This window comes from Diabrotica virgifera, chromosome 10 (genome assembly GCF_917563875.1).
Source record: "Diabrotica virgifera virgifera chromosome 10, PGI_DIABVI_V3a".
NCBI lineage: Eukaryota > Metazoa > Arthropoda > Insecta > Coleoptera > Chrysomelidae > Diabrotica > Diabrotica virgifera.
This window is the reverse complement of record NC_065452.1, coordinates 98,894,561-98,916,883: the sequence shown is the minus strand read 5'-3', so window position 1 is coordinate 98,916,883 and position 22,323 is coordinate 98,894,561. Positions and strand designations below refer to the sequence as shown.

The 22,323-nt window shown below is 32.0% G+C and overlaps 2 protein-coding genes across 2 annotated transcripts; one reads left to right on the top strand and one right to left on the bottom strand.

Moving 5' to 3' along the window:
- Positions 1 to 298: 298 nt before the first annotated feature.
- On the top strand, positions 299 to 1,105 carry LOC126893364 (uncharacterized). Its single transcript, XM_050663450.1, has one exon. It carries the CDS (start codon positions 314 to 316, stop codon positions 1,082 to 1,084), a length of 771 nt encoding a protein of 256 aa, XP_050519407.1. The 5' UTR covers positions 299 to 313; the 3' UTR covers positions 1,085 to 1,105.
- Positions 1,106 to 3,632: 2,527 nt separating this feature from the next.
- LOC114345225 (membrane-associated tyrosine- and threonine-specific cdc2-inhibitory kinase-like) lies at positions 3,633 to 21,222 on the bottom strand. The gene is made up of 3 exons (XM_050663069.1): positions 21,180 to 21,222; positions 8,618 to 9,108; positions 3,633 to 3,638 (listed from the first exon to the last, which is right to left on the bottom strand). Exons 1-3 carry the CDS (start codon positions 21,220 to 21,222, stop codon positions 3,633 to 3,635), a joined length of 540 nt encoding a protein of 179 aa, XP_050519026.1.
- Between the last annotated feature and the right edge of the window lie 1,101 nt (positions 21,223 to 22,323).

Below are 22,323 nucleotides of genomic sequence, written 5' to 3'. Positions count from 1 at the left end.
GATGGAAAAATACAGGAGTAAAGAAACAAACGCTCATATGGTATTCATTGATCTTGAGAAAGCATATGATAGAGTTCCTCGAGAGATTCTGTGGTGGGCACTCAATAAGAAAGGAGTCCCTGGTGAATATGTAAAGATTGTGAGGGATATGTATGAGGGAGTAACGACTAGTGTTAGGACAGGTGTGGGAGAGACTGATAAATTTCATGTGAAAGTAGGATTGCACCAAGGCTCTGTGCTTAGTCCGTATTTATTCTCATTAGTTTTGGACCAGATAACAGCGAAACTACAGGGTAACATTCCATGGTGCTTAATGTATGCTGATGATGTCGTGTTAGTAGGAAATAGTGAAAGAGACTTAGAACAAAAACTGGAACAGTGGAGACAAGCTCTGGAGGAAAAAGGTTTAAAACTTAGTAGGACAAAAACAGAGTATTTGGAATGTTCATTTAAAGATGGAGCTACTACAAATAAAATGGTATCTTTGGATGGTGAAATGATTGTGAAAAGCAATAGTTTTAAGTACCTAGGATCGGTATTACAGAGTAATGGAGAAATAGATGGAGATGCATGCAGTAGAATTAGGGCTGGATGGATGAAGTGGAAAGAAGCGAGTGGTGTGTTGTGTGACAGAAAAATTCCAATGAAGCTGAAGGGAAAATTCTATAAAACAGCCATAAGACCGGCTATGATGTACGGAACTGAATGTTGGGCAGTGAAAAAGAAAGAGGAACAACGAATGCATGTGGCGGAAATGAGAATGCTTAGATGGATGAGTGGAGTGACAAAGAAGGATAAAATTAGAAATGAGTATATTAGGGGAACTCTAGGTGTGGCACCAATTGATGCCAAAATGAGAGAGCATAGGTTAAGATGGTTCGGTCATGTTCAACGTCGAGACGTTAATCACCCAATACGAAGAATAGCTGAAGTGCAGATTCCTGGAAGGAGTAGGAGAGGAAGACCAAAGAAGACCTGGGGGGAGGCGATAAGGCAGGACATGTTGGTAAAGGGGATTAACATTGATATGACCCAAAACAGAATTGTGTGGAGAAATGCAATTAGGGAAGCCGACCCCGCATAGGGATAAGGCAAAGAGAATGATGATGATTCTAGATCTTAATAGTTTCTAATTTGAAATACATAAACAATTGGAGATAATTGCAAAAAACCCTTATTGTTGCAGTAATTTATAAATGTTAATAACTTATAACTATTATTTATTACAACAAAAATTTTTAACTTGTTTAAACGATTATACAGCTTTCAAATAAGAATATTTGTATTTTGAACGTTAATGTAGGTACACGACGTATGGTAAGTTTTTTTAAAAAGTCTACATCAGGAAAAAATATGGAGTTTTATTTTATTATAAATAAATTAAATCCTTATAACAAAACTAAAGTATCCTTGATATTTAGTATTGCGTTAGTTAGACGGCTCTACTCGAGTTACTTTCGATTTAAAAAAATGAAGAAAATTGCTCTATAATACCTAATAGAAAGCCGAGAAAATACATTTTTTAAGGGCTGCACATGGATTCGCTCCCGGGTTCAGGTAATAAGTACTGGACCGATAAAAGGGTTTGCGTTGGTTCGCTCCCGATGATATTTTCGGATAGTCGATGGATTTTATGAGTGCTCGATTTTATTGGGGTGGATAGAAATTGTATTTTTCCATCATCTGTTAAATTCATAGAACCATTGGACGCAAACTTATTTTCAAATTAGTTTGGTGATAGTTTTGCATCTTGCTGGTACCTGTTTGATAATATCGTCGTAGAAGATGCAAGCTACCGAAATGCTAAGCAAACGTGGAAAACCGATGCTAGTGGTAAATAATTTTAAATTTAATTTCCACAAATTGTTATTATCAGGTGAATTAAAACGATGGCACATACAACGTGGATGTAAGGTGTACGTAAAGACGAAAACTTCCGCACCGTACACAATGCTCGAGTCTGACCGCCAAAAATCAGCAACTCTCTGAAGAGAAAAGCCGTTGAGGACATTTGCGAGAAGCCAATGAAATTACATACTTCACAAAGAAGTGAAGAGTTCGGGGATTAACACGCTGACTGTAAATGATGTACACCTTATAAGGAACAGCATGTACCAAAGTCGAAGGAAGGTGTTACCAAAAGTTCCAACAAATGTGAAAGAAGTTCATGACGTGTTAGATTCGGATGTAACTTTGACAAATGAAGGAGAACAGTTTGTGTTAAAAAACGATTCGGACGCCAACTTCGTGGTGTTTTGTTGTGAGACTAATTTAAAATTAATGAGCTGTTTAAATACAATTTATGTTGACGGAACGTTCAAATATTGCACTAAATATTTCTGTCAATTGTTTACTATTCACGGGCTCATGAATGAACACTACGTGCCCCTCGTATACGTCTTGCTTCCCAACAAGGAAACCGTTTCCTATGTACGTGTGTTCCAGTTTTTAAAAGAGGAGTGTATGAGGAGAAATATGATTTTTGACCCTACCATTGTGTATGCCGATTTTGAGGTATCAATTCACCAAGCAGTTCGCTAAGTTTTCCCAAACTCTGAATTGAAAGGATACCGTTTTCATCTTGGACAGAGTTGGTAAGTTTATTAAACGATTGATCATTAGTCTATGTCTATGTAGTCCAGGGAAATAAAACTTTGTCGGGACACTGACCCAGCCTGGTTGCATATAGGTTTTTTGGGTACTGTATACCTAATACATACATTATAAATACCAAAATACCCGCCAAAGCTCGGAGGCATATAACAGCTATTAACAAATAAGAGTATTATCGTTGATTGAAATATTCCCCCAATACATCAATCAACGGTATTATCTAGACCTAATTTTTAGACTTAGTAGATGGGCAAAGGTTTAAATTGACAGTTTTTGAATTTTGGTCCGATCATGTGTTACTTCGGAAATTACAAAGTAAGGCTAAAAATTCCAAAATCAAAAATTTGCTATAACTTTTCTAAAAATGAACCTACGGCTTTGATATTGCATGAAAAGTTGAGTCAAATAGTCGTTATAATGCACAAACAATTTCAAGCCGATTCGTCAATTAGTTTTAATTTTATTCAGTTTCTTTTTTCCACAGAGCTTTTTGTTAATGTTATTTCTGCGAAAATAATAATGCTATAGCGATTCTGCGGGAACCACATAAAATAAAAAAAAACTTATATTTTCAATATATTTAAAAAATCATTAAAAGTAACTTTTACTATTGCAATAACATTTTACTATAGTAGTTGTCATTTTTGTCTTATAAGTCATTTGAATAACTTTGTTAATATTGATAGTAGACAAAATCCTTTGATATTTCATATCATTTTGATATTTGAAAATCTGGTATTTTTACACGAATTTAAAAAAAATCGCCTATGTCAATTAGGGTCAAAGTCAGCCACTTTTATTATTTAATTCTCAATTACTTGGCATACTCGGCAATCGGTCGTAATCTTGTTTAATTTCATACCCCTGAGTGATAAGAACGGGTTCCTTCCAACTTTTTTTTTGCTTTACAAAATTTTTATTCTTATTTTTTATGGTGTCATTAAAAAATACATACAATCCATAATTTTTCACCGTTCTTATAACCAACCCCTATTTTTTATAGCCTTCTATAAATATATTTACATCTGCAACAATGTTTATTTAAATTTTAATTTTTAAAGCTTCATTTGTAATAATTTGGTAATGTATTCGATGAACAAAAACATCAGAATTTTTTAAAATTATTTTAACAAATTACATAAATTATTTTTTACTAAATTTCAAAAAAAATTGCATTTTATAAAGGGAACAAGAACATAAAAATTTAAAAAAAGTGATTAAAATCTATCAAGTTCCGTAGTTATTAATAGCAGAATAATGTGTTTAAAAAATCAATTACGTTTTTTCAGTGCACGGATTTTCTAATTCCCCTCCACCATTTCCAAACTGATTTTGTTACCTCATTAAAGCTTTGGTGAACGCTTTGTTCAAACTTCAAAGTTTACACAAAATTTTACACATAAACTATACGCCTTGTTTCCACATAAACATAATTATTATTAGAGTAGATGCGAATTAAAGAACAAAACCTTGTAGATCCTTGTTGATCTAGGGGAATTTTTTTTTAATTTTAACGTTGAATTATTCTACAATCAATATTAGCCAAATTATTGGAATTTATAAGCCAAAAATGAGTCTACTTTACTAAAATGTTTTTGTAATGGTACAAATGACTTCTATTGATTTTTTTTAATATATTAAAAATATTAGTCTTCTTCTTTTATGTGGTACCCGCGCCATCGCTATATCATTATTATTTTTGAACAATAAAATTGCAAAAAACACTGTGGAATAAATCATTGAATAAAAGTTAAACTATTTGAAGAATCGTCTTGAAATTTTTTGTGCGTTATAAGGACTACTTGACTCAACTTTTCATACAATATCAAAGTACTAACGTCACTTTTGCAAAAGTTATAACAAATTTTTAATTTTAATAATTTTGATCTTATTTTGAAATTTCCGAAGCACCGAATGATCGATACAAAATTCAAAACTTCGGGTCAGTGTCCCGAACATGGTATTTTTTGTCTTATTTTCCTGGAGTAATGTGAATTTAACTTATTTAATTTATTAACTAATTTAATTAAATGAAACAGGTGGCGAAAGATTCAAAAACTGGGCTTAGCAACGGAGTATTCGAAAGAATCAGACATTTCTTCTTATTTGAAATACGTGTTTGGTCTTTCTTTTCTGGGCTCCGGCGATGTAGGCGATTGTTTTGCGATTGATTTTGGAGTAATCTTACCCAGACATCCGGCAGTTCAACAATTTGCAGATTTCTTGGTAGACAACTACATTACATAGCTGAGGACGCCAAATTTCCACCTACCATGTGGGCAGAGAATAGTACGTCTCTACATAGAACGATGAATGCATGCGAATGCTTTCATTCAAAATTTAATGCTTTGTTTTATAGTTGCCATCCAAATATTTTCCAATTTTTGGAGGTTTTAAAAAATGTTCAAGTTGATACCTATATTAAAATAAGAAGTAGTGCTGTCCCTAAAGCTTATACCATAAAGCAGTATGTCTTAAAAAAATTTATTGAAAATCAAATACGTCTTTTACAGGAAAAAAGTATAACACCTTGTGAGTTTGTAAAACTTATGTCAAGAAGGCATCAACCTGTATAATAATGACAGGAATAAAAAACCGCTAAACGCCGTAAAAATGAGTGGCGCATACAATATTCCAGCTGCAAAACATCTGATATGAATATTACCTGGCGCGAAAATGTATTTTCATTTTGATGCAAAACAAAATTCTAGTTTTATTTTAAAAGACTTTTTCATAATATTTGCTCAATTTGAAGTAAAACGCTCCACAAAAGAGTAACTTTGATACAGTGAATTTTGAAACTGACCAACGGGGGTAAAAATGACCCCAAGTTAAAAATGACAATTGACAAACAAATTAAGTTGTGTTAAGAAATAAAATAATGTATTCGTAATTTTAATATTCGTATTGTATCAATAAATGACAAATAAACATTAGTAAAACATATTTTAATCACAACTGTACCAAAACAATAATCATCATTCTAAACAAAGAACTTAAGAAATTTTATAATATACACTAATTAACGTCGCCACACGTTTAACAAACAACTTTTTTTCAATATTGGAATGTTTCCTACAAACAATTCCACATAATAGATGGTATTTACTTAATATAAAATTTGAACATGGAAGGCCAAGGGAGTTCGTCTTTGACCCCAAATTTAGAAAAACAGTTTTTTTTTTCGTAAAATATACGGAATTTTTTTATTACAAAATATGAGGGTATCTAGAATGATATTAAAATTAAATAAAAAAAAAATAATGAGTTTAAAATTTAAATTATTTTTGAATTTATTAAAAAAAACATACATTGGGGTCCAAATTTACCTCCTTGGTCATCCGAAGGTTAATATAAATTTGGCAACTTGGCGACAAAAGTAATTCCAATCTTTTGGCACAACTGCGATGATAGCAAGTATTGGTGACGTAACGAATGTCATTTTTTCTTATACATTCATAAAAATATTCGCGAGTACGAATGCGAATGTTTTTTTAATTTGTTTCGATTTTTGTAATATTTTCGAAATTTATAATGAGTAATTAATTGATATTTAGTGTAAATATATCTGAATCTTAATCTTTCTTACACAATACCAAATAATAAAATAAAGTGAACGCTAATAATGTGCTCATACGAGTTTAAGTTACTTTTTCTTCATAAAAAAAGATGAAAAGTGCATTGATTTTGATTTCATTAACCTATTATTATCTTCAAATAATTTTTTTCTGATATTCATACTCGTAAAATATTTGTATACAAATTTTGCCAATACGAATATTCGTTACATCGCTAACAGCTATCACATTTAATACACTTGACCGGTGAAACAACTTTAGATTTACATTTATTACATTTACTTGATTAGATATATTTATATCATAACAGTCTGTAAGTTGCAGTTTCTTTATTAAATAAATTGTTTACAATTACATTTCTATTTTCTGGGTATATTAAGCGTTGTTTAAACACAACGATAAGTCACAGCAACTAGTTGTGATGACAAGTTGAAACTCTGTTTAGACGCTGCGATTCAATGCGATACCACCTTCAACCCAACTCCAACTTTGATAAGTTGTGCGATGCACCGTTTACACACAATGATAAGTTGCAAGAACTCGATTGACCTTGATTAGTTGTTTGATTTATCGCTGTGTTTAAACGACCCTTTATACCTGTTTTCCTCAAAACATCAGTTTCAGAAGAAGGTACAATTTCTGGGAATTTTATAATGACCGGGAGCGAATACATGTACGGGGTTCGGAGCCAACTCGTGTATGTACAATAAAAGTGGTTTTATAGGGGTCGGGAGCGAATCCATGTGCGCCGTTTTTAAGGTATACCGATTTTGAACTTTGAATGATTTTTATAATGAATGGTGATTTATTGATCATTATATGATGATGAATGTAGTTTATTTTTGAATACTAGTACCTAAAGTATTATTTTTTTGCAATGCGATAGCAAAAGAAGCCAAAAATGAAATCTACCGAAATTTGACGATTTCTATCGAAAAAATAAGAGCAGTCTCCCGAAATTTTGTCCAGGACCTGTGGCAACACTGCTCAAATATTATATTTTCCAGATTTAGCCATACGACTCACACTTTAAGGATAAAATACACTATATAATCCCAGATACCTACGGTATCAAAAGGATTGATAGACAATTCACGACTATTAACCTCACTGGTCGTTTTTTACCATAAAGATTAACCTTTCTACCATCAATGGCTAGGTATGCATGGATTATCTAGTAAAATACAAATTTTTATGTCTTTATTGTAACGCTAATTTGAAACCTGACTTTTCATGAGATAACGTTTATACCCAGTGTAATGTATTTGCATTTTAAAATATCATTTTTGTTATTCTTTGAATTGAGAAAAATATTTCCGTTGTTTATGGTTCCACCGGTACCCAAACAAATGCGCCTGCAGATTATGTTTCAGAGAAGGGTGTTTTATTAGATTTTATGGCTTCTTTCAATTATTTGGAAGCAGTTGTCGTGTAATTTAGTGTTGTACTGATGGTTTAAAGTTTAGAGTTAACAGAAAAAAATAATAAATAATAAAAAAATACTTATAGACTAAATACAATAGGGGAGTCCATGGACCCGTTGACCCCCCTGTATCCGCATCTGATTATAGTTATTCACTATTTTCCACATACTTTTTGAAGACTTGTTATTTTTCATAATTTCTTCTTTAAAGTAATTTTTCTTTGTCGCCTTAATAAGTATGTTCAATTGTTTACGGTAATCTATGTATGCTTTTTTTCTTTATTTGTTGGCTCATTTATGTGATCTTTATACAGTTTTTTTTTTAATAATTGATTTGACTAGTCCTGCCGTAATCCATTTTTTTTGCTTTTCATTTGCATGTTTTATTTTGATGGTTTTAGTATGTTTAATGATATAGTTATTTAATGTTTTTATTAGGTATTCCGTTATGTCGTTTGTATTTTTTATATTGTAATTCTCAGCCCAATCAAAATTTCTGATATCAATTTGTAAGGTTTTATAATGAATTATTTCTCTGGTTTTCTGTTTTAAAATTTTACGCTGTTTACATGTATGCTGAATAAAGTTGCTTTATGATCTGTAACGCAAGTATCTAGGACGGCTGCTTTGCGGTCATTTATTACCTGTTCAGTTTTAAATTTAACAAAAATGTGATCTAAGTAGTTTTTTTGTCTCGTTGGTTTATTAATCATAGAAACAAACTTGTGTGCTGAAAAATTATTTAAATAAGCATTAGTTATTTCATTATTCTCCAATATGTTTATATTAATATCCCCCAACAAAATATGACAATATGTTAAAGATGTTTTTGTCTCTTCTAGATACTCGTTTAGTTTTGATATGATATTGCATATGATACATGCTATGATATTGCATATTGTAATTTAAACTGTTAATCCCGCGTATTAAATAAATAAATAAATATTTTATATTTATGCAGACTATTGTTTTTAGATTATATTATTGATTTTTGCTAACTTACCTTACTAAAGTCCTCCATCAAGCCAAAATCGGCCAGTTTGAAAAAATTTCCGTGGATCAGAATATTCTTGGATTTAATATCATGATGCACGTATTTTTTGTCTACATGTAGATAATGGAGGGCTTGGCCTACATCATGGAGGACATCCCATAACAACATTTCCTGAAATGGGTTGTCCTTCACGAAATCGTGCAGACTCATCTGGGACAATTGAAGGCACATATATATGTCCTTCATTTGCTTCCATGCGCCAAAATAATGAGTACAATAAAGGTGGTCACCCACCTTCTCATTATTCTTCACCTCCATCCATTTATCTAATGCTGATTTGTCCTCCATGAACTTTTTAATGGCGTACTTTTTTCCTGTCGTCCGAAGAGTTGCTTTGTACACAGTTCCAAATCCACCATGAGCTAATTCTCTTATATCGTTGTAAATTTGGTCGATATATAGCGTGGTAGAAGTTGGATTATATGTAGCTGCTAATTTGACTGAAACAAAAATATATTCAGTTAATGGCATAACTGATTAAGTAAACAAATGTGTCTAGTTGAATGTGTAGATGAGTTCTTTGTAGGCACCTAAGTGTAAACATAAAAACTAGAAATTAATCATATTATATGTACTGCTATACATATAACAACTCAAACCACACAATAACTACAAAAATACCAAAATCACATCAAAGAGTGTCAATACATATCGGAAAGAATTGTCACAGCAAAAATTATAATGGAAAAGGAAGACCTGAACATCATCGGATTATACGGCCCAGAAAATAACAAGCCTCAAACAACAAGGGAAATATTTTATGACGAATTACAACAAGTATAGTAGATCAAGTTAGAGGGAAGATGATAATACTGGTGGATTTTAACGCTCGAATAGGTAACCAAGTAATGCCCGGAATTAAGCAAAAACAAAATGAAAATGTTAAAAACTAAAATGGAGAACTGATGAAAAACTTCTGCACAAATAACGAACTTAGAATAAACAACACATTTTTTGACCACAAAGACCAACACAAATATACATTCAATAACACCCGTGGACAAAGATCTATGATAAATTATGTTGTAACCAACAGAGATATACATGCATCAAAAATAATCGAGGTAAGATGCCTCAACTCAGCAGATGTAGGTAGCGACCATAGCCTAGTATTATGTAAAATAGGAATCATTATGAAATTTTTCACACCTAAGAGGGCAGCACCAACACAAACAAAAATCAAAGTCGAAGGACTACATACGGAATCCCGGGAATACTTATACAGGAAAAGAATATTAGAGAAGATTGCTGAGAATGGAATATTCTATCGATGTCGATGAAAGCTGGTAAAAACTCAAAGATAACATAATCGACGCTGCAACAGAATCACTTGGAGAAATAAAAGTAACGAATACTCACATATTCCAGAAGAAAACCCCGTGGTTTAGAGAGGAAGTTAAAATAAAATGCGAAGAAAAGAAGAAAGCCTTTTTACAATACAGATAGAGTTGCACAAGTTTGACTTGAATGTTTGAACTTGACTTGAGTTTGACTTAATTTCAAGTCAAACTCAAGTCAATCCTTCCGAAAATATTTCAAGTCAAGTCAAACTGGTCAATCGTAGAGGTTTGAAAATTCAAACTGTTTGTCAAACTAGTTTGAAAGAGTTTGAATAATAATTTATTTAGTAGATATACTTTTTGGTCGAGATGGACATGTTAGTTGCCAATTAAGATAAGAAAATTAATAGTACAATAAGTGCCACATAAAAGTCAAAATTTTCAATGTGTTTTAATTTAAAACTTTTAAATGTAGATATTTATTTTTTTCGAATCCTGACAAAACTAATAAATATTTTTGAAAAATTTAAAAGCAGAATGAAAGATTGCGTTGTTACCGAGGGCCGAAAGTCTCTTAGAATAAATAAAAAGTTTGTTTTGAATGAAATATTTGCAATTAATAACAACACTAAATTTTCCTTTTTATGTTCACCCCTGTAACTTATTAAAATAAACATTATAGAAGTTTTCAGGGATGTTCTTCCCTCAGAAATAATGTAATCTTTCATGCTGTGTTTAAATTTTTTTTAAATTCTTATTAGTTTTCTCAGGCTTTGAAAAAAATTGATACATTTAAAACACATTCAACATTTTGATAAGCGACATGTTACGCCTATGACCTTAAGGGATACAATAAAATAAGACTATTTGGTTTTTCAATGGACAGTTCAAAATAATTTTATTTGGAATTTTTATGACTTTCTTTTATTAAAAATGCATTTATTTATCTTAGGGCCAGTTCGAAAAAACATGTGGTACCAAGCTGCTAGTTCACTCGAAAATATGTACCACAATACAAACGTTAGTATTCCCAGAGGACAGTGGTCGTTGTTCTCTGGTATTGCTGTATATTCGTTGGTATTTCTTTAAAATTCAAAACTAACCATAATAGCCCGATCAGGGAACACAAAATTTTACGAAAACCTCCAAAAAAATTAAGGAAGGATGAAAATTTGGAAATAGGTAGTTGAAATTTTCTATTATTATATAAGAAAAAGTTTACAATTCTACATCCTCTCCATTTTACAAAAATTGGGAAATACGGGGTGAAAAATATTTTCTCGTGAGTGAAAAAATATACGTTCAAAATAGGCCCGGAATTGGATAAAATGACTAATTCTAAGCAACTTTTGTTCTATAGGGTTTTTTCACTAAGTCAATAGTTTTCTAGTTATTTGCGAGTGAATATGTTCATTTTTAACAAAAAAAAAAACATGTTTATGGACCGTTTTTCGCAGATAACTCAAAAAGTAAGTAATCTAGCGAAAAAATATTCTTGTAAAAATATAGCCTATAATAAATTGAAAAAAATGGTGTACGCGTGAGGTCTGCAGACCCGGTATAAGCAGAGTTGTAGCTTATGAAAAGTAGTTTCTTCTTCGTCAAATTCCAAATCAAATATTTCAATGTGAAATAACCAAAAAACAGAGCACTTTTCGGGGAAAATTCATTACAACTTTTTTAAAGTGTTTAAAAAAAGGTTTATTTTTGTTTTTTAAAAAAATTTCTAACATTAAAAATAAGTGAGTTACGCTCTAAATATTGTTGGTCCCTTTTATTTTTTGGTACAAAAATCGCGAAAATCAACCAATAATTAGCTTCCCAAATAAAATTAATCGTAGTTAGTTAAATAAATAAATAAATAAATCAAGTTACTTTACTTATGTATTGTTTATATTATCTATAAGTTTCATTGGTTCAAAGTGCTCAGTTTTGAAAAAATTAGGTTTAAAATAAAACATTTTTTTAATTTTGAAAAAAAAATGGAGTTGTTTATGGAATTAAGTAACTTAAAAATTATTAGTAATACCAAAAATCTTAAAGAGTAATAAAATGTACGTTTTGCTTTTCTGAATATTTTTCCTTTTTTGTTTTCTTGTTTTAATAAAATTGATTATGCTATGGCTGTTCAAAATTTGCATAAACTCGTGATCAGTTACTCGTTCAAGCCATTTTAACTACAGCTTCTTCAAAAATAAGCACTTTGAACCGATGAAACTTACAGATCATATAAATAATACATAAGCAAAGTAACTTGTGAAGTGGTAATGATAAAATTTGTTTGTGATGCTAATTAGGGGGTGATTTTCGCGATTTTTGTACCAAAAAATAAAAGGGACCAACAATATTTTGAGCGTAACTCACTTACTTTTAATGTTACAAATTAAAAAAAATAATCCTTTTCTTAAACACTTTAAAAAAGTTGAAATGAATTTCACCGAAAATTGCTCCGTTTTTAAGTTATTTCACATTGAAATATTCGATTTGGAATTTTATGAAGAAGAACCTATATTTCATTAGCTACAACTCTGCTTCTACTTGGTCTACAGACCTCAAGCATACACCATTTTTTTCAGTTTCTTATAAGCTATACTTTTTTTCTGTTAAAAATGAACATATTCACTTGCAAATAACTCGAAAATTATTGACTTAGGGAAAAAACTCTACAGAACAAAAGTTGCTTAGAATTAGTCATTTTATCCAATTCCGGACTTATTTTGAATGTATATTTTTCACCTACGAGAGGGGGATCTCTCTCTTCAATCCTGACCCCCCGGAGGGAGTGTAGTGGTCGACGTGATGTCGTGTATTGTCCGTCTCCAAAGATCTCTGTCTCTGGTCATTTCTTTTAATTCATGCATAGGTCTTTTGCATATTCCTGTAATCTGATCGATCCATCTTGTTGGGGATCTTCCTCGTGATCTTCGACCTTCCACCTTTCCTTGTATAATGAGTCTTTCCATGTTTTCTGTGTTGGCTCTCATAACATGTCCAAAGTATTTTAATGAGAGGGGGGTATTCACCTCTATTTTTGAAAAATGGAGAGGATGTATAATTGTAAACTTTTTCTTATATAATAATAGACAATGTCAACTACCTATTCCCAAATTTTCATCCTTCCTTTATTTTTTTTGGGGTCAGATTGTTCTTTGATCGAGCTATAGGGTTATTAGACCTGCATCCCGCGACCCAAAAAAAGTTGATTAAGAGCAAGCTGAAAATTTGTTAATAGCTTAACGGTGTCTAGTCGGACAAACTTTGACGTACGGGAACACTGGAACAGGGGAAGTTTTAATTGTGGAACAGTTTAAAAATTTGGAACGTCAGATTATGAAAACGTCCCATGTATTTTGTCGGTCAGAACATCCAATTGATTTGTTACCCTTTCATTAAACTCTCATGAAAAAATCAGACTACTATTACTAACCAACATGATTCCTGTCATTTGACATGTTCTTCGTGTTCCCCTCATTAAAATGCCCAGTTGGTGATAAACACCAGTCTGATTTTTGCATGAGAGTTTAATGAAATGGTAACAAATCAATTGGAAGTTCTGTCCCACAAAATACATGAAACGTTTACGTAGTCTGACGTTCCAAATTTTTAACCTTTTCCACAATTAAAACTTCTTCTGTTCCAGTGTTCCCACACATCAAAGTTTGTCTGACTAGACACCGTTAAGCTATTAACGAATTTTCAGCTTGCTATTAATCAACTTTTTTTTTGGTATGCGGGATCCAGGTCTATATGGTTTTATGTCTACAATTAAAATTTTTTTTCTACAACCGTGTTAAAAATGCAATTTTTAGCACTCCATAAGAGCGTTAAAAATGCTACTTTAAGGCACTAGTGCTTTAAGTTTTTTTTAAGGCACTGCAGTTCGTATTGACCGTATAGACAATTTTGATGAAATGTCAAAAAAATATAAAAATGGAATGTCAGTCAAGTTCAAGTAAAATTTTTTGTAGATATTGTCCTGTGATTACGTTTGTAGAAAAAATATTGTATGATATGCGTGTTAAAAAGTACATTTTTAAGGCACTCATGTGAATTGCAGAACTCGCTATCGCTCATTCTGCAAACTTTCACATGCGTGCCTTAAACGTGTACTTTTAACACTTATATCATAAACAACTATTCTGATACAGGCTACAAATGTTGGGTTTAAATTTAAAAAAAAAATTAATGTATAAATATGCATTACACTTTCTTATACTCCAGGGAAATAAGGCAAAAATATACCATGTTCGGGACACTTGAGCAGCCAGGTTGCAAATGGGGGTTTTGGGTACTATATACCTAATACATTATACATACAAAAATGCCCGTCACAGTTCGGACGAGAAATTTAGTTATTAACAAATAAGTGTCAAAAATGGCAGTTTTTTCGTTTAAATCGCTACGGGTAAAAATAGGGTAATTAAATATCTTATTTATACTGTTATTCTTTTAGTAGATGAGCCAAGGTTTAAAATGACAGTTTTTGAATTTCGGTTCGATCATTTGTTGCTTCAGAAGTTGCAAAATAAGACTAAAATTTCGAAAATAAAAAAATTGCTATAACTTTTGTGAAAATGACCTTAAGACTTTCATATTGCACAAAAAGTTGAGACAAACAGTCCATATAACGCACAAAAAATTTTACGACGATTCGTCAATTAGTTTAAATTTTATTCAATTTGTTTTTCCCAATGAGCCTTTTCTTCGCAATATTGTTGTTCAGAAAATAGTAATGTGACAGCAATTCTGTGAAAACCACATGAAAGAAGAAAAGTCATGTTTTCAAAGTGTTTTAAAAAAATCATTAAAAAGTCATTTTTATCATTCCAGAAAACATTTTACTAAAGTAGGATCATTTTTAGTTCATAAACAATTTGAATAACTTTGTTAATATTAGAGAGTTATCAAGTAAAATTCTATCCATCCGTTATTTTGACACGTAAACGCTATTTTTTTACGGTATAAGTTTTAACGTATATGTAATTTTAGAGTTATCAAGTGGTTGAATTTCTGCTTCACGTTAATAGTTGGCAGCTGTCAGTTAAATTTCGTATTTGACAGCCAAATAATTAAATTTGTTTAAATTTTTTTCTGTTTTTGTTTTCTTTCACCCAAGATACATATTTTGTAATTTTGCCTTGTTTTGTACAATTTGGATTTCAAATTTTTCTAAAAAATATGGAAGAGATCTTAGAACAGGCAATGTTACTTGAAGCCAATGACGATGATATAGAGTACTTAATACTAAATCTCGTTTTAAATGATGATAACGTTCAAAATCAAAATGTACATCCTGTCTTTAATTTCGATACCTTAGAACATGAAAAAGCCAAATAGTATTTTCGGTTTGAAAAACAGGATATTCCAAGGCTTGTACAATTGTTAGGGATACCAGATATAATTGTATTAGAAACTGGCCATACCTGTACTGGTAAGTAATGCTGAGAGGAACTAAAACTTTAAACTCAACCAAACCAAAACAGTCAACCAAAACCAAGCCAAGAAAACAAAGACAAAACACCTGTTAACATACAAAATAAAATTTCATAACACAACATATTTATTTATTACATCGAGTCACTCCGAGTCCTGCCGAATTGGTGCGATTCTCTGCTAACGTTACCGTATTTTAAGCCCGCTATCCGACCTACCGTAACGGAGCACGTTGACGTTAAAATCATTCCCGTTATTCAATATTCATACTGCGCATGCTCCATTGCTAAAATAACGTTACCGTATTCTCCTTGAGTTACTTGATAACTCTCTATTGACTGTAGATTAAAACTACTTTGGGATTTGAAAAGGTGGTATTTTTATACGAATTAAAAAAAAAACACTTTTTGCCTAGGTTAATTACAGTCAAAGTTAGCCACTTTTTTTTATTTAATTGACAGCTACTTTGTTTATAACAATTAAGCAACCCAACTAGGGCTATTTCGAAGTTGAAGGTATATAGTTTATGTGTAAAAGTTTGAGTAAACTTTAAATTTCAACAGAGTTGTTAATAAAGCTTTAAATATAACGTTCTAACGAAATCGATTTGTGGTCGGTGGAAATGAATTATTAAAATCCGTGCACTCAAAAAATGAGACTAATTCTTTAAACATATGCTGCAATTAATATCTCCAGAGCTTGTTGATGGATTTTGATCATAATTTTTTTAAATTGTATGTACTCGTAGTCTTGTAGAGTACGTTATGTACGTAAATCCACACCTAACATTTCAAAATGTTAGGGGGAGTTCCCCTTATAACTCAGGGATATGAAAAATAGATTACGACCGATTCTAAGACCTACCAAATATACATATATAATTTCATAAAAATCGGTCAAGCGGTCTCGGAGGAGTATGACAACTAACACTGTGACAGGAGAATTTTATAGACGTAAATATATAGATGGGTATTAACAAATAGCGGTTGGTGATGGAAAAGTGTAAATTAAGTGTTGTATGTATTTTTTAATCCTACATCAGATAAAATTGAGATAGATAATTTTGCCCAAAAAAATTTTAAAAAATGTCAGAGGGGCAACCCCCCTTATAACTTATGGGTATGAAAAATAGATTAAAACCTATTCTCAGTCCCATAGGATATACTTGTAAAATTTCATAAAAATCGGCCAAGCCGTTTCGGAGTAGTATGGCAACTAACACTGTTACAGGAGAATTTTATGTATATTGAAGTAACTGGGAATTAAATAATAAAAGTGGCTAGTTTTGACCGTAATTAACATAGGCGAAAAGTTTTTTTTTTAATTTGTGTAAAAATACTAGCTTTTGAAATTCCAAGGTAAATTTACTCTACAGTCAATATTAACAATTAACAAAGCTATTCCAATTGTTTTCAAGCCAAAAATGACTCTACTTTAGTAAAATGTTTTCGTAGTGACAAAAATTACTTTTTAATGATTTTCTTCAATAATTTGAAAACAAGACTATTGTTCTTTCATGTGGTTTTCACAGAATTTCTATATAATTATTATTTTCTGAACAATAATATTGGGATAAACAAATTGAATAAAATTTAAATCAATTGACGAATCGTCTTAATTTTTTTTTAAGTATATGGACTCTTTGACTCAACTTTTTGTGAAATATAAAAGTCGAAAGGTCACTTTCGCGAAAGTTATAGCAAATTTTTTATTTTCGAAATTTTAGTTTTATTTTGCAATTTTCGAAGCAACAAATGATCGGGCCAAAATTAAAAAACTGCCGTTTTAAACATTGGTTTATCTACTAAAAGAAGAATACTATAAATAAGATATTTAATTATTCTATTTTTACCTGTAGCTGTTTAAACGAAAATACTGCCATTTTTGACACTTATTTGTTAATAACTAAAATTCTCGTCCGAACTGTGACGGGCATTTTTGTATATATAATGTATTAGGTATATAGTACCCAAAAAACCCATTTGCAACCTGGCTGCTCAAGTGTCCCGACAAAAACCTTATTTCCCTGAAGTATTAATAATTATTATCATAACTGGCGCATTTATTGGGTTTTCTTTGTCTCTCTGCGGTTTAAATATCGTATCAGCCAGTACATTTCTATGTTTATTGAAATTTGTCAAAAAAAATTTTTTGGACCTTGTTGGGAGGGGGTGAATTTCCCCTACCCCTCCCTCCACCCTCCAGTTGTTCCTCCAGTGAACATATAAAGGCGTAGGCGGTCTCTTTAAAATTGAAAATAAACACGTTGCGTAATATTCAAACTTTTCAAACTGTTTGAAGATGTTTGAATTCAAGTCAAACCTAAAGATGTCGAAATCAAGTCAAGTCAAACTTCTTTATACAAAAAGTTTGATTTTCAAGTCAAGTCAAGTTTGTTGAGTAAAGTCAAACTAGTTTGACTCTAAATACGCATCTGTAAATACAAAACAGAACAAACACGACAGGCATACAACCACTACAAACGAATCAGAAAACGAAACGAATACTTTAGTGAGGCAAATAAAAAGGGAGCACTGGAAGAGTTTCTCAAAACAGATGGAACACGACTTCTACGGAACACAAAAATAAGTATGGAGAATGATCAGAGGGCAAAGAAAGGAGATGAACGAATTAATAGAAACGAAACACATTCAGAAGGCAACATGGACAGACTACTTCCGATCTCTATTTGCTAAAGGCGACGATAATGAACCACCAACACCTGAAGTTACGACAAACGAAGAAATAAACATCAAGGAGGGAGAGGTAAAGGAAGCATTAAGAAAATTAAAAAATAGAAAATCTTCAGGAGAGGACAGAATATCGAACGAACTCCTTAAGTACGGAGGACAAGATCTAACTAAACAACTATTAAAACTAATACAAAAAATAATAGAACAAAACAGAATACCACAAGAATGGAGATCAAGCATCCTAATACCTCTCTTCAAAAAAGGAGACAAATAAGACCCGGAGAATTACAGAGGGATTAACTTATTTAACACAACATTAAAATTAACAACAAAAGTGATAACAAACAAATTGAATGAAATTATAACATTAGCAGAAGAACAACAAGGTTTTAGGTCGGGAAGGTCATGCACTGACGCTATATTTATAATGAAGCAAGTTCAAGAGAAATCGTTGGAATACAACAAACCGGCATATTTATGTTTCGTGCACCTTAAGAAAGCATTGGACAGGGTCACATTAAAGGACGTTATCCACTTGTTATACTCGAGAGAGGTACCTCTGGGAATAATTCAAACGATAGAAAACATCTATCAAAACAACACAATAAAAGTAAAAGTGAAGATGAACTAACTGACCCAATTGAAGCCGGCAATGGGATAAGACAGGGGGATTCCTTGCGCCCTTTATTATTCAACCTGATCATGGACGAAATAATAAAAAAAGTAAGAACTAAAAAAGGATACCAAATAGGAGAAAAACAACTTAAAATAATCTGCTATGCGGACGATGCAATACTAATCTCCCAAAGTGAAGATGATTTACAACGTATGCTGCACCAATTCAACATAATCGCTAGAAAATTTAACATGTTAATTTCCTCAAAAAAGACAAAATGCATGGTTATAACAGCAGATCCAATAAGATGTAAATTGGAGCTGGAAGGTCAGATAATAGAACAAGTGATGGAGTTTAAATACCTAAGCATCACACTATCTAGCTACGGAAGGCTCGAAACAGAAGTGGAAGATCAAGTGAATAAAGCAAACAGAGCCGCAGGTTGCCTGAATGACACAATATGGAGAAATAAAAATATAGGAAAAGAAATGAAAGGCAGAATTTACAAAACAGTCATCAGACCAATAATGACATACGCGGCAGAAACACAACCCGACACAGAGAACACAAAAAGAATGCTCGAAACAGCGGAGATGAAAACCCTTCGAAAAATCGATGGTAAGACTCTATGGGACAGACCTAGAAGTACAGATATACGACGGAGATGCAAGGTGGATAACATTAATAACTGGGTAAGAAACAGAAGAATAGAATGGAATGACCACATAAGCCGAATGACAACAAATAGGGTAGTAATGACAGCGAGAGACGGTTCCCCAATAGGAAGACGATCAGTGGGAAGACCACGAAAACGATGGAACGACAACTTACTAGAGGCACATTGAAAAAACAGACAGTCATGTCTATACAAATAGAAGAAGAATAAGACATATAACAAACTTAGATACTACTTAATACTATATTAGACCACTGTTAAGCTAACGAGGACATGTTTAAAATGGCTCCGTTATTTAATTCGAAAATTTCGGGTAATATCGGCGAAATAGTGGCTGTGTAAATCAAGTGTCTTTAGAAAAATGTGAATATAATCAAATTTTTAGAGATCATAAATACGGATAACCTAAATAGACCAGGCAGTATCGTCGCCCCCACTAGCGAAATTATTCCGATTCGATTTTTTTGCACAACAACTTACTCAAAAAGAGGTCCTTATAACATAATATCCATAGGATGCCGGGCGGTGCAGTGGTCGAAAAAACAAATTCACAAAAATAATTTTTTTATTTCAAACAATAATTTTTCACATAATTTGGGTCATTGTGAGCAAAAAAGATATTTTGTCATTTTTCTCTAAAATTGATTGTTGTCGAGTTATATGCGATTAAAAATTTGAAAAATGCGAAAATGGCCATTTTCAGGTCTTTATAACTCGATTAAAAATTATTACTATGGAATTCAAAAAGTGACCAAATCAAGTTTCAAACCCCTTCTTCAAGGTCCTGAAAAGGTTTTTGTCATTCTTTTATTACAAAGCTACTATTTTTAATTATTAACAATTAGCGCTATAGTCCAACTGTATCGTCGCCCCCGTTAGCGAAACTATTTCGATTAGATTTTTTTGCACAAACTTACTCAAAAAGAGGTCCTTATAACACATCCACAGGGTGCCGGGTGGTGTCGTGGTCGAAAAATTGTTTAAACAATTTTTTTTAAATTCACAAAAATAATTTTTTCATTGCGAACGATTTTTTAGATAATTTGGATAATTCTGAGCAAAAAAGATCTCTTGTGATTTTTCTCTAAACTTTATTGTTGTCGAGTTATAAGGCCATTTTCGCATTTTTCAAATTTTTTAATCGCGTATAACTCGACAACAATCAAATTTAGAGAAAAATCACAAGAGACCTTTTTTGCTCAGAATGTCCCAAATATCTTAAAAAAAATTGTTCGAAGTGAAAAAACTGTTTTTGTGAATTTGTTTAAAAAAATTGTTTAAACAATTTTTCGATCACGGCACCGCCCGGCACCCTGTGGATATGTTATAAGAACCTCTTTTTGAGTAAGTTTGTGCAAAAAATCGGAAATAATTTGAGTAAGTTTGTGCGAATCGGAATAATTTCACTAACGGGGGCGACGATACATCCTGGACTATAGCGCTAATTGTTAATAATTAAAAATAACAGCTTTGTAATAAAATAATGACAAAAATCTCTTCAGGACCTTGAAGAAGGGGTTTAAAACTTGATTTGGTTACTTCTTGAATTTTATAATAATAATTTTTAATCGAGTTATTAAGCCATAAAAATTACCATTTTTGCATTTTTCAAATTTTTAATCGCATACATATAACTCGACAACAATCAATTTTAGAGAAAAATGACAAAAGCGATTTTTTGCTCAGAATGACCCAAATTATCAAAAAAAAAAATTGTTTGTGTAAGTTTGTGCAAAAAAATCGAATCGAAATAATTTTGCTAGCGGGGGCGACGATACTACCCGGCCTAAAACAATAAACCAGTTCTACTTGCTCCGATTGGTTGACGTGGTGAGTAGAGCGGTGCGGGGAACCATTACGATAAGGACAATTATTAGTGTTTATTTACAAAACAGTACAGTGGCGTGTAAGTGAGAGTTTTATATCGTCTAAACACTGCCCGGAAAAAGGTAATAGATTTATTATATTTTATTTATTATTATATTTATCGATATGGCCACGTGTAAAGAACTAACTCAATGGGATGGTGAAGAATCTGATGATGGTAAGAGAAAAAGGAGTGAAAAAAAAGACGACCAAGATGAGAGCCCTTTCAAGAAAAGCAGAAAATTATTTAGGTCTCCAGCTAAGAAAGAATGCGATAATACAGAACTGAAAGAAATGATGATCGCTCTGATGAATGAAGTTAAGGGAATACGAAAAGACCAGCAGAGCTTTCAAGAGGAAATTTGCAATCTAAAAAAAGAAAATTATGAGTTGACGGGAATGGTAAATTTCCTGGAAAGCAGGATTGAAAAAGTGGATAAACAATTTCGAAAACAAAACATTGTAATTAAAGGACATTAAAGGACATGATTTCAAAGAAAATGAGGAAATTGAAGATGCCACCAACTTCATAGCAAATAAATTGAATGTGAACGTGAAAATAAAAGATGTGCAGAAAATAAGAACCTCTCAAGGGAAACTGCTAGTGGCGATAGAAAAAATAGATAATGAAGGATAAAGATCTTATTATGAAGAACAAGTGTAAATTAAGAGGAACGCGGTACTTCATTGAAAGTGATATAACACAAGCCGAATAGCTGAAGCCAGACTACAGAAAGAGTTAAGAGATATGGCGAGAAAAGAAAATGGAAAAGGTAATGAAACGAAAGTCGTCTATCAGAAAATATGTATAAAAAATGAATGGTGGAAATGGAACCATAGTACCGAAAAATTAGAAAAATGGAAAAAAAACTAAGTCATAAACAAACACAGCGGACAGATAAATACGGAAACGAATAAGGCAGAAATATGATTATGATAGGACAATGGAATGTCAGAGGGACTTTTGAAGTAGGGGCACTAAAAATTTATCAGATACATTGGAGCAATATGAGATAGATATTGCAGCCATACAAGAAACTAAACAAAAAGAAAATTTTTGCATATATGTCGGAAGCTACGTATTCTTCAAC

Bases quoted from the DNA above. Each gene is read 5' to 3' on its own strand.
- LOC126893364 (XM_050663450.1), top strand. From the start codon at position 314: ATGTATGCTGATGATGTCGTGTTAGTAGGAAATAGTGAAAGAGACTTA.
- LOC114345225 (XM_050663069.1), bottom strand. From the start codon at position 21,222: ATGGTTCCCCGCACCGCTCTACTCACCACGTCAACCAATCGGA. The intron at 9,109-21,179 runs GCAAGTAGAACT...TTTTTGTTTCAG, and splicing joins CACCACGTCAACCAATCGGA to TCAAATTAGCAGCTACATAT.